Raw genomic sequence first — 13065 nt, forward strand, 5'->3', positions numbered from 1 at the left:
AGGCATCTTGCATGCAGTTAGTATCAACTGTCTTGTCTGAGAGAAGTTGCCACAGCAGAAATTGTTCCATAAATTCAGCAATGAGTAAAACTTGAGAGCTCTCAGAGCAGGTCTGAGGGCATGCTGATCAGAATGGGGGAATCAACTGAATTATCACTCCTAATATAAGACTACAGAAGGTATGCACCTTATTGAAGCACTAGAAGTTGCTGAAGCAGTGCAGTAACCAGTGAAACTTGTTGCTGCTCTGTCTTTCAGAAACCCTCCATCATTATACGTTCTGTTTGGAGTTACTTACAACTTGATTTTAAGTAATGCTTTAGTTTAACACATTAGAACCATCGTTAACAAAGATTGGCAGAAAGTGTCAGTTGGCACAGAAGGCAGGCTCCCAGAGGAGGCTATCCTAGCCAATAACTGATGTTATGGACTTCAAGTAGAGCACCTAATAAGAACTTAAATCTAACTGTAACTTAAGAGCAACTGGATAAACTTACACCTAAATTAGATGTTTAGTTTCTGCTCTATTGCTCAAGTGTTCTTTTAGGATTAGATCAAAAAGCATGTGCTGCTACTGTTCCACTAACTTCACTAGAATTTCTTAAAGCCAACACATCAAAGCATGCTGAGCATCTACTTGAATTGGAACAATATATTGCTTTGTGCTCTTACGCACTTAAGACCACAAACCTCTTGCTCATCTTCATTTCACCAGCATGGTAAGGGTATAGATTTCTGTAGTTTATGAAGCTATATAAAATACTAACTTGCAGGATTTTTTATCTCAATGACTTTTTTCAGGCAGCTAAGTAGACATTTGGTTGGCCTTTGGACAGCTGAGAACAAAACTGCTATGAACCTGCTGAAACGTATTTTGGTGAGTAAAAATGGAATATAGACAGGATAAGAGTAAAATCTGCTGCAGTATTAGGAAATTTGGGATATGCTATAGTTAAAACATCTGCTTTTCCATCGGGGAGGGATGTTCAGCCAGCAAGCCCAGCAGTCTGGCATCTATTTGAAGGATACTGATGAGTTGTATAAAACACCTAAGATTCGTATATTACTCTCCAGCCACTCTTAAAAAATAAAAAAATAAAAAATAAAAAATAATGTTCAACACAATAGTGTCTGACTTTATTGATTGAAAGAACGAAAATGTGGGTGGTGTAGTAAACAATGGTCCCTAGTGCTTAATGCTTGTAAGGGTTAAAGCAACAGTTCTGCTTATGCTTTCAGGCCTTTCTAGCTTTGGTTGCTTATAACTCTGCTAAATTTGTATATTGGCTGATACTTCCTGTGTTGTTTCATTCTTGCAGCTTTTCAGAGAAGTTCTTTAAGTTGCTTCAGTGAAACTAGTTTATCAAGTAGTGTTGTAAGGAATTAAATCTGGAGAAATTATGCTTAGAATAACTGGTATTTTTAATTTTTATCTTTGGCAAAGTGGGCTGTCCTTTTTCTTGGTTATTGACTTCCAGAAAGCTTAGTCAAATGAGAAAATTGTCTCTAATGTCATGTGTCCATACGAGAGGTCGTGCCACGGGTCCTTCTCAGTGTTCATCTGCCTCAGTACTACTGTAGGATCTCCTCTTTCTGCAGTCCTCAGCTTCAACAAGCTTTCTCTTAAGAAATGGGATATAGGCAAAAGAGCTCTTTTGTACCTAAGCTTAATTACTTGTCTGTTGAGGATGGTAGCTTTTCACTAATACAAACCAAAAGCTGCTGCAGCTTTACATACAGGGTTTAGACAGAATATTCATCCTGTTTTGAAGTTTTCTATTTTAAAGAAAGCATTTTGTTGTCTACTGTAATGTTTTTCAGTTCCTTCAGCTGCAGGTGTGTTCACTCTGGTTTTAAATGTTTTTAAGCCACCAGGTTTGCTGGCATACCTTGACAGTACTGATCCTGTTCCTGAAAAAGATGCTGATAGGATGCATGTTAGAGATAACTTAAAAATCGCAACTGTAAGTAAATGCACCTGTCTTGCCTTCTGCATTCTCCAGATGTGTAGTCCTAGTGATTTTTTTTTAATGCAGAAATTTAAATATTGCACTGATTTGCATCTAACGTTATTTGCAGCTGCAGGTTTATTAACTAATGGTATTTATTCTGCAGGATCAATATGGCAAGTTTAATAAAGTGCCAGAGTGGCAGAGACTAGCTGGAAAAGCTGCTAAAGAAGTTGAAAAATTTGCCAAAGAGAAAGTGGATTTAGTCTTGATGCACTGGCGAGACAGAATGGGAATAGCTCAAAAAGAGGTAAAAATACTTAAAGCTCTCTCCTACAGCAACTATACTAAGCATAGGGAGGAACATCGCCATCTCCATGAAATGATAGGAAAACTTCTAGTAATAGACATGTGGACATATGAGAAATTTCATTCTTCTGCTTCTGTTTACTAAATTCTGACTCTTACTGGTCTTCATCTTTTGTTAGAAATGAGTTCTACAAAGAATGTAATCAACAAATGCATTTGGAATATAGATTAAGCTTTAACTTGTTCTTGTTTTAGTGCATCTTACCAAACTGCAGTGCAGCTTATGTGCATCTCTTCCATTTTTAATTATACTGGAGAATAGGAAATTCTTTGAAACGTAGCAAAAACATCTATAACTTCTTCCAAATATAGCCAAACAGTTGTTTACTTCTGAAATGATGTGCTTTGTATGTGGTGGGACCTACTTGAAGCTTAATACTGCCTTGTATTGCATTCCAACAATACAAATTCTTTATCAGTTGAACTTCACTGAAGGTTGACAAAGCTGCACAGCAAGTCAAGTATTTCAGTGCTTAAATTACAAAAGATTATGTATAAAACTAAGCTTAGCATTGTAGTGATATGTGGTTGCTTTGATCTGAAACTATAATTGAGTGTAGGAGGTCTCCTTTTTCTCATTATTCTATTTTTGTGTTCTGTGCGACAGACTTTGAATCATGAGGTGTTCCCCTTAACTTTCTTTAGTCTCATGACTAAACTTGTTTTTGCGCATTCTGGAAATTGAAGCAATCTACCATTCCTTTCTTATAAGGAAGGATGGAAAGAGCAGTGGAATGTGAAGTACTGATCACACCAGTCTTCGTACTTGATCTGTTGCAACGCTAAGCTTGAACGTGGGAAATCCTTAACTTCCTGAAATGTTGCTGACGCTTGATGTGTGATGAGGTGCAGAATTTTGATAGATACTCTGCAGAATAATACTGAACTAGGATCAAAGCAAAGCATGAATGGAAAAAGTGGAAAATGGCAACGTAAAGATGAATTACACTTCAGGATGTTTTGCAGTATTAATCTCAGCAAACATCTTTAAGCACCTTGTCTGTATACTGAGCTTAAGTGATTGATTGCTTTTCAGTCCAGGGTTCTGAGCTATTGAATTTTACATGTATGCAACTGTAGCTTTGAAAGGGTACTAGCAAGTTTGTTATTACCACCTTGAATTAGTTCAACGATTGTGACTTGTTAAACATTCCTTTTTTCTTTTCTTCCAACTTGCCATTAAAATCAGGACAGAAATAATATGGTGAGTCTGTGTATCTCAGCCATGCGTGTGAATTATGTTGCTCAGACTCTTGTTTGCATGTAGTACATAACATTGATTTAATGCTTGAGCAAACTAGGGAACCTTTCAGCAGCCAAGTCAGGTTTGAGATGTATTAATGTGACTTACCTTAATTACTTTCTTTCAAGAACTAAGTAGTCTTCTGGCGTTTTCTCCAGAAGTCAGATTTGGAACTTCTGGTCATGGATTATTATTATTTTTTTTATTATTTTTTTTTTGGAAGCCGTTTTCAAAGCTTTGCTTGCCTGTTTAGCTCAGCATTAACAGTACTGTTGTCTTGCATGGTTAAATTAAGTGGTTAGTATTTAAGCATACTGACTTATGCTGGTAATCTTGCTAGCACTGAGACTGCTTTGGTGGTGGGAGCTAAGCTTTTCTCAGTGAGAGAGAACTTGCTTTTAAACAACTGACTTGTGAAAGAGCTGAAAGTTTCTCTAGCATGATTTAGTGTAGTGTAAATAACACTTGTGAAAGTCTATTACTGCTGCGTACTGGAAAGAGAGCTTATTAATGAGGCTTAACTTAAAGTACAGCTTTAGAAGGAATAAAAACCCCAGCTTATTTATTTTAAAGGGAAAACGTGGATTCTCTGTTATTGTTAATTTCTTAAATTTGGCTTTTTTGCAGAATGTTATTCAAAAGCCAGTGATATTAAGGAAACGACGGCAAAGAATAAAAATAGAAGCAAACTGGGATCTCTTTTACTACAGGTAAAATACTGAAATTAATATGGTAGGAGTCTGATTCAACTTTTATCTGGATGGATATTTTTAATATCTACTGAGTGCCTGTGGATTGCTTCCAATTGTTGCCTGCTTTGAAATGGTGTATGTGCTTAATAACAGAAACTTGCAAAATTGTAAGATAGGTAAGGGGAAGGGAAATTTGAAAGCTTCTCTAATATTATCAAGCTACATCTTTTATTACTCCATGAATCAAAAAGGGATCAACAAGCTACAGGTGCAGGTCTCCATGATGCTGTAGGCTAAAGCAAAGTTTTACAAAACATTACAATATACTAATATTGTAGAATGTTGATGCATCAACTTGTACGCTCATTGATAACCTATTAACTTGAATAAAAATGAACTTAAGGCTGAAGGGGAGAAAACCTTTGTATATTGGGTTCTAAATAATGTCACAAGTTCTAAATGGAGCTTGCTTATCTGTGAGTTCTTACAACCATCAAAGTTTAAAAGGGAGGGACCTCCATCTGGGGGAAAAAAAAGTGAACATCATTTTTTTTTTTTGGCTGGGAGTGTTGTGAAATGGATTAGTAAAGCTGACTGTTCAACAGACTTAAGTGTTTGGTGCTTAATGTTTCAAAGCATCAAATTATGTGCTTTGTCTCTAAATAAATACTCTGTGAAAGGAGGATTCACATCCTCCTGATTGTGTATTCAAGTAGTGCTCTCAGCCAGTCTCTAGATCCAAACATTTTTTTTAAACTGTCACTGAACAGCATCTTCTGACTGTCTTGTGGCATCTGAGATATCAACTTTTTCTCCTGCATAAACTGTTCTTCTTGGTCAAAATGTACACAAGCTGTGTGCTTTTTTTGCTGCTTTGGGTGGTTGTTCATTTCTAGCCCATCCTGATATACAGTGAACAGCTTGCAAATACCCAGTTCATCAGCTGCATGCAGATAACTGAGCTAAAAGAGAGAAAATAAATAATGTGCTTTAGATGTCCATGACAATGAAAACAGTATAAAAGCAAATGACTGTAATTTTTCTAATGAACTAGAGACTGCTACTCAGTGCCTTCTAATTAAGATTCGGTAATGCTAGCCTTCTCTGTCTTGCTAGCTGATTCTTGTCTGACTTTCAGATGATGTTTGAGGAGTTTAAACTTTAACTTCTTTCCTAGATTTCTTCAGGATCATGCTAGATCAAACTTGATTTGGAACTTCAAAACACGGGAAGAACTCAGAGATACTCTTGAGTCTGAAATGAGAGCATTTAATATTGACAGAGAACTTGGTAGTGCTAGTGTTATCTCGTGGAACCATCAGGAGTTTGAGGTAAATGACTCTCTGTTGGAGAACTTGCATTGTAAAATATGGCTAATTAAAATGTCACTTTTTTGTTTCTAGCTGCCTGAGTACATGTTGTGTTGAAAGTCCCTGACTGCAAGCTACAATTCTTCTGGGGTTATAGAATAAACTGCCAGAATTTGAGGCTATGGATGGGTGGTATTGTCTGTTGTCAGGCTGAAGAGGTTTCAGTCTTGCTAAGTGACAAGTGACACCTTAAAGATAAATTATACTTGCATAAGAGGAATGAAGGCAAGTTGGTATGATGCTTTTGCCACACTTGTTGTCGTACTTGGTTTTGAGTGTTCATGAGACTTGTTTTGGGTAGTTCTGTGAGCCACTTCTTGCTTGCAAGTTTCTAGTCTTAATTACTCTAGGAGCACAGAGATATGGTGGAAATAAAGTACTGACCTGTCAAACCATGAAGTGGGTATGTGGTTAAAACCATGTTGCTCAGTAGATTATAGATTGAAGATTTTTCACATTCTAGGAATAGCAGTACTTGAAGTCAGAACAGCATTGCAGGCTCCTGTTAAGGGATTGATATAGTCCTAATTTAGCTTTCTCAAAACAGCTTGTCAGATGTTTATTAGCACGTTACTGGAAAACATTTCCTCTACTCTGCTTTTGTGTAAGTACTGTTTTGGTCTGTAGAGATTTGTGCATGTAACGTGTAATATAAAGCGAAACACAATCGCACTTGAATTCAAGTATAAGGTATTCATAGATACTGTCAATACCAACGTTGTCACAACTTTCATGTTAAAATTTGAGCAGGGGCGAAATAAGTAAAACTGCTGCTTTTGAGAAATTCTCAGATGTCATATGAGTATCAGATCTGTTAGAATAGTCATCAAAGTGGAAGAACTACTGTAGGACTGCATGTATCCCCATCACACCAGACTGAGTAGCTAAATTTGGGTTTGTATTGCATCCTTCAGTTATGGGTCAGAAGCAGGCACAGCAGTATCTGTTATCTCAACTCCAGCCTCTGCACTTGCAGAGGTGCTAACTGGGGCAGAATCAAAAGCTCAGATTTGAAGCTTTAAAACAGACTTCCCATACGCACTTTGTGCTCCTTCTGTGGCATGTGCTACTGGAATGTATTGCTTAGCATTCTTGCAGTTACCGCCCAGAATATTCTGAGACTGACTTGATGGGGAATCCTGCAGTGTGGTCTTAAAACAGCTGCTCCTTTATGCTTGCTGTTTAAATCAACACTGTCAAACCACGCTCTTAAGTATTTCAGCTAGCTCACGTAGTGATGACAGAGGCTACTCTGCCAGCTGTGGAACACGTCACTTTGCAAAGAGAGCTGTGGTCTGAAGTTGCTCTGGAAGGTTGCTTGTTACTGACACCTCATCATATTGTGTCCTATCACTTAATCTGTACGTCACTGTTATGAGGCCACAAAAAGTTGTCTGCAAATGGTAGATAGGAACAACTACTGCAGTGAGTGGCTTGTGGTAGTTAGTTAGCTCTGAATTAGGTGCTTGCCAAATGCTTAAACCATTAAACAGCAAGGCATATGGATAAGATGTAATATAATTGTCCTAAAGTTAATGATGGTTCTCATTATGCAATTTTACTTCAGTTTCTCTGTGTGTATTCTGATGCATCTAAACTTTAATTACCTAGTATAATATCAAGTATTGCTGGCGATTAAGTGATGCTGGGTTTCATACTTGTAGTAACATTGAGTAAAATATCTTGCAGTGCAGTAACTGCTTATTAAAGCTTGACTCATTGAATATATCATGTTATCCAAGTTACTAAAAATACTGATGTTAGATGCAAGTTAGTTAAAGACTGGAAGCTGGAATTTCAGTGACATCAGATACTTCATTTGTTCAGAGCAGCAACAGTTGAGCTTAATTAAGCTTTTTATTTTTAGATGTATACTTTAACCACAGATTTGCAAATGGTTTTAATCTTTCTCAGATTATAGGAAATGCATTAATGTATATGCAAGCAAAAACCTAACAGAGAGCATTTTTTTTTTGTTCACTGAATAACCTGTTTTATGTTATAGGTAAAATATGAGTGCCTTTCTGAGGAAATAAAAATAGGGGATTACTATTTGAGATTGTTACTGGAAGAAGATGAAACTGAAGAGAGTGGAGCAATCAAAAAATCGTGAGTTATTACTAAAACCTTATCTTACTCTGAAGTCTGTTTTTCTTTTCTAAAACCTCTTCTCTTTCATAGATATGAATTCTTCAATGAGCTCTACCATCGCTTCCTGCTTACTCCAAAAGTAAATATGAAATGCCTATGTCTGCAGGCGTTGGCCATTGTTTATGGAAGATGTCATGAAGAAATAGGACCGTTTTCAGATACTAAATATATTGTTGGGATGTTAGAACGGGTAAGAGTTATGTAAAACAATGTGAAACAGTAGTTTATATATAGCTAGTCCAGCATATGCTGAGATTCTTCAAGTTGCTGTGAAATTTGAAGCGAGCACAAGAAACAGAGCTTCTAAGAAGATGACCTTGTTCCAGGTCATATTTGGAAATGCTGACTTTAAGAATAATGGCAACAACCTCAGACTTAATGAAATGGTACCTTAGATGGACACATGCTATGGATTGTATTTTCATGGTAGCTGCTTTGGCCATTCAGTGTGTCTGCTGAATCATGTTTGACAACATTTGCAAAAATACATCTCCATGTAGTCTGAAGAAGGGGGTTTTTTGCTCACATCAGTTTGGGTTTTAGATATGGCTTATACTTAAATATGTATATAGATATTATATCACTTAGATATAAGTGTAACTGAACCAGTCTCATATTTTGCCTTGATTCTTGGTAGTGCAAAAAAGACGATGGTAGATAGGAACAAGACTTCTCAATTTCAGTAGCAGAAAGCTGTGCGTAAATAATGCATTTAATAATCAGTAGTATTATTTGGGGCAGGAAAAAAGTAAATGGGTCTTTGTGGGCACAACTGTATTGATTCTTGAAGGTAACTTCTCATATCCTATTAAACACTGATTTGTTCTCTTCTGCTGCAATAGTGCACTGATAGGCTTGAGCGGGATAGACTGATACTGTTTCTCAACAAGTTGATCCTTAATAAGGTAAGGTACCCTTGTACACTTAACAGTTCATGGGTCTTTCAGCTGTATAATTTGGGCTGAAGTAGTCGTTCAGGTTTAACTTTAAGAAAAAATCAGATCGCAAAGCAGGCTTTAAAGCTGTGTATTCTGGGTCATGGTAACTGTTGTTTATTGGTGAGAAAACTGAAGGAAATATGTAGGTATTCTCGTGGTCATACTATCCTGGGAATTTTAGCTAATGCTTTAACTTTTCTCACAATAGATTCTTGGATAAAACTGTTCAGTACTTGTAAAAACTCTTATCTAGAAAATGATTTTGTTAACTCAGTTCATCTATCAACAGAAAAATGTGAAGGACCTTATGGATTCAAATGGAATTAGAATCCTTGTGGATCTGCTCACTCTAGCACATCTTCACACAAGCAGAGCTACAGTACCTCTGCAGGTATGCAGCCTTTGTTTCTTATTGTTCATATATTGCTTTGCTAAAATGACAACACTTTAAAAAAAAAAAAAAAAAAAAATCAGTGTTTTTGTTAAATTTCCTGTGGAAATGTGATAGTTGCACTGAAGCTGATCTTACCGATTTCTAGAGCAACGTGATTGAGGCAGCGCCTGATATGAAGAGGGAGAGTGAGAAAGAATGGTACTTTGGCAATGCTGACAAAGAAAGGAGTGGTCCTTACAGCTTTCAAGAGGTATTTATCTGCTTCTGACTCAAGTTTGATGGAAGAAGTTTCCATCTGGATGATGGGGCATTGTGCCAAGAACCAGGTCTGCTAAAGATATAGAGGATGTGCGACCAAAGACCTAGTTGTGAAACAAATACTGATATAACAGTTATTACAGCAATTGTCTGTTGTAGCCTACAGCTTCTGTTACATAAATTCTTAGTTCATCTTAAGGGACAAATCTTAGTTCTCTGTGGTTGGAACTCTCTTTACAGTACTGCAGTAACTGTGTACCTCAAGTGACTTGGCTCTTCTAACCTAAAAGTTGTAGGTCTCTTTCCTGTCTGACTGTTTGGGTGAGTGGAAAGAGAAATAGGGACATGGATGAGTTCTTGTTTTTTTTTTGTTTTGTTTTGTTTTAAATAAAAATAGAAAAATACAGTGAACTGCCTATGTCTAAATTCTCCAGAAAAAGCCTCGATCCGTTCTGTTAAAATAGCATTCACTCTGACATCTCAGTCACTCTTCCCAATAGCAGATGAAAGCTTTAAATGCCTTTGGCAATACTGTCTATCAGTTTGTGCCCCGATTTTGCAGTGACTAATCTGTCTACATTTCCTTCATATTTACTAACTGGTTTTGTTAGAATTCATGGAACTGTGGAAGAGTCTGCCATTCTGAATGCGTGAATCAACTAAATTGTCTCTTATCTTGCAATAGATGCAGGAACTGTGGGATAGTGGAAAGTTGACTTCAAAAACACGTTGCTGGGCTCAAGGTATGGATGGCTGGCGACCACTACAAGTCATTCCTCAGCTGAAGTGGTGCTTGCTTGCCAGTGGCCAGGCTGTGTTGAATGAGACTGACCTTGCTACCCTTATACTCAACATGCTCATCACAATGTGTGGATATTTTCCCAGCAGGTAAACACTAATTTTCAGCTGAAGTGGTTAACTGTCTTGCAGACATATAAATGCAAGTTCTGTCTTCAAGTTTTTCTTAGAACCCAAGTAGTATGTTAATGAACAGTATTAAAGATCCTTTTAGTATTAGTAATTAGTTCTGTGGTTAAGTAGTTTCTAAATGAAACAGTACTGATATTGTGATAAGAACTGCAAGAATCTATGCACAAGCTTTGTACGTTCCTAATGCACAACAACAAAGCCTTGTTCTGACTGACAGGCTCTTACTTAACTTGGAAGTAAAGTGTCTTTGATGTATAGTATTAAACTACACTTAGAACATCCAATTAAAAAAAAAAAAAAAAAACCCAACAACTTAGAATTACACTGAATCTGATCTGAATAGCTTGATACTTATGGCTTAATAAGGTTCTTCACTGTTGCTGGAGTAAAGACATGTCTGCTTAATGCATTACCAACTTATTTTTTTAGGGATCAAGACAATGCTATTATAAGGCCCTTGCCTAGAGTGAAGAGACTCCTGTCAGATAGTACTTGCCTTCCTCATATCACTCAGGTAATCAACTGTCCAAAAATACATGGAAATGAGTAAAAGCCTGACTTTGAACTTGTTAGTTTTTGTATGAAGTATTTCTTAAATGAAATTTTGAAGTTGAATTATTTGTCCTGAAACTTGATTGGTTAAAACTGGAATTTTTGGTAGGTAATTTGAATTACTTGGGCAGCTAATGTAAATGCTCATGTTCTTTGATTTCAGTTGCTGCTGACTTTTGATCCTATACTTGTGGAAAAAGTTGCTATATTGTTGTTTCATGTCATGCAAGATAATCCTCAGTTACCTCGTTTCTATTTGAGTGGAGTATTCTTCTTTATCATGATGTACACGGGTTCCAATGTGCTTCCTATTGCAAGGTGAGGAAAAAGAATAACTTAAAATGCCTTTTGACCAGTTCTAGTTGAAATGGCTACTGCTCTAAACACTCCTGGGGGTGTTTTGTTAGAACCAATGTGAGACTGCTGGCAAAAGCTCTCTTCTAAACGAATCATTACCACACAGTCAGGTCAGCTGCTAACAACATTAATTGCTTATGACCCTGCCAGGGAGGGAAGTGTTGTCTTGTTTCATCTATGAAATGATGCAGGAAGGAGTTTGTAGGGAAAGGCTGTCTCTATCAGCTTCTGTTTTCAATTGTTTTTATGGGGAAGAAACAAGATTTTGGGAACAAGGCCTTTAAACTACAGTGGTGAACATTAGGCAATACTTAAACATGGAAATACTCAGTGGGGTTCCCAAGATTTTCATGGATTTTTTTCAGATTCATTCAGTGGTTATTGTTACTCTTTTATTTTGAAGAAAATGTGTGGCCAGCTGGATTATATTGCTCTGCTTATCTTTCAAAGGTGCTTTAAGTATCAATGAAAACAAAAAATACTATTTATTTTCTAGGTTTTTGAAATATGCACATACAAAGCAAGCCTTCAAGTCTGAAGAAGTGAGTAAATTATAAAAAATAATCTCCTGTTTCCAAGTGGTTTTGCAAGTGACCTGTGGCTGCTTCAACAGTACTTCATGCTTTTCTTCTCAGTTCTTAAGAATTGGAAGGGAGTTCATTAAGTTCATTAAGAATCTGTAAAGGAGAGGTGGGGGTTGGGTCTTCCAGATCTGGAGTTGGTTAGGAAAGCTGAATTCAGATTAAATTTGAGATGACAGTGTTGTGTTTTTTCATAGACGAAAAGTCAAGATATAGTTCAAAGAAGTATTCTTGGACATGTTCTTCCTGAAGCAATGGTGTGTTACTTGGAAAATTACGAGCCAGAAAAATTTTCAGAGATATTTCTTGGGGAATTTGACACTCCAGAAGCAATTTGGAGCAATGAAATGAGGTAACCTTTTCTTTTTTTTCTGTCAGAGGGATGAATCTGAACAACTACATCTCATGCTGAATAGGTCTTAGTTTTAACTTCTCTGAAATCTAAAATAGCTGTTTTCCATGTCTGTACTGCATGCCTTTTTTGCTTCTGCGTGGGCAGTATCCTGTGCTTCTATCAAAAATAACAGGCAAGGAGATTGGCAGAAAGAAGGGAAATTTTTTTTTTCGGTGAACATCTGACATTGTTTGACATCTATCTGTGACTTACTTGAGTTCCTTTCCTGTGTGGAGAATACACTACCGCTGCAGGCTGCGTTATACTTGTGTTCATTTACTACTATCACCTGTCTAGGAGAGTCAACTCTAATGTCACAGTAAATTCTGAAGGTATTGGATAGAGAGATTGAGGGAGGAAAAATGTCACTTTGGGTTATTTTTCAATAGCTTCATGACAGAATAGAACAATGGTCCCTTCCATAACTTGGCATACAACTTGGGGAAATCTTTCTATTAGAAGTCGTTGAATGCACTTCAACAGTAACCATATTTTGAGACTGTGCTTGGCTTTGTAACTTTCAGACGTCTTATGATAGAGAAGATTGCTGCTCATCTTGCTGATTTCACTCCTCGCCTTCAAAGCAATACAAGGGCACTCTACCAATACTGTCCTATCCCAGTTATCAACTACCCACAACTGGAAAATGAACTGTTCTGTAATATTTATTACCTCAAGCATCTTTGTGATACACTGAGATTTCCAGACTGGCCAATTAAAGATCCAGTAAGTAAGAATTTTAGAACCCATTCAGTTCTTGTTCTTTCGCACTCATAATGGGATTTGTAACATCAGGTGAAATCAAGTAAGGAAATCAAGTGCCACATCTGTTGGAAATAAATAATTAATCCTGTCTTTACAATAAATAAGCAAACAGGTTAAACATT

The 13065-nt window shown here is 36.9% G+C and overlaps 1 protein-coding gene across 3 annotated transcripts in view; it reads left to right on the forward strand.

The window, feature by feature from the left end:
- The window catches only part of DNAJC13 (DnaJ heat shock protein family (Hsp40) member C13), a 57601-nt gene that overhangs the window by 19877 nt on the left and 24659 nt on the right, over positions 1 to 13065 (forward strand). For 2 of the 3 annotated variants that reach the window (XR_014883977.1, XM_085226467.1), the window contains exons 18-34: positions 802 to 877; positions 1869 to 1964; positions 2116 to 2259; positions 3508 to 3522; positions 4189 to 4271; positions 5431 to 5584; positions 7629 to 7732; positions 7805 to 7964; positions 8617 to 8679; positions 9002 to 9103; positions 9252 to 9356; positions 10050 to 10252; positions 10724 to 10808; positions 11010 to 11164; positions 11700 to 11745; positions 11982 to 12136; positions 12703 to 12904. Coding sequence is in view for 2 of the 3 variants with exons in the window: in XM_085226467.1 (XP_085082593.1) it covers positions 802 to 877; positions 1869 to 1964; positions 2116 to 2259; positions 3508 to 3522; positions 4189 to 4271; positions 5431 to 5584; positions 7629 to 7732; positions 7805 to 7964; positions 8617 to 8679; positions 9002 to 9103; positions 9252 to 9356; positions 10050 to 10252; positions 10724 to 10808; positions 11010 to 11164; positions 11700 to 11745; positions 11982 to 12136; positions 12703 to 12904 (1948 nt within the window). In the remaining variant the exon portion in view is untranslated. The remainder of the gene's footprint in view (positions 1 to 801; positions 878 to 1868; positions 1965 to 2115; positions 2260 to 3507; positions 3523 to 4188; positions 4272 to 5430; positions 5585 to 7628; positions 7733 to 7804; positions 7965 to 8616; positions 8680 to 9001; positions 9104 to 9251; positions 9357 to 10049; positions 10253 to 10723; positions 10809 to 11009; positions 11165 to 11699; positions 11746 to 11981; positions 12137 to 12702; positions 12905 to 13065) is intronic. The other variant, XM_085226468.1, reaches the window with a different exon arrangement.

Source organism: Meleagris gallopavo, chromosome 6 (genome assembly GCF_905368555.1).
Source record: "Meleagris gallopavo chromosome 6, MGAL_WU_HG_1.1, whole genome shotgun sequence".
Lineage (NCBI taxonomy): Eukaryota > Metazoa > Chordata > Aves > Galliformes > Phasianidae > Meleagris > Meleagris gallopavo.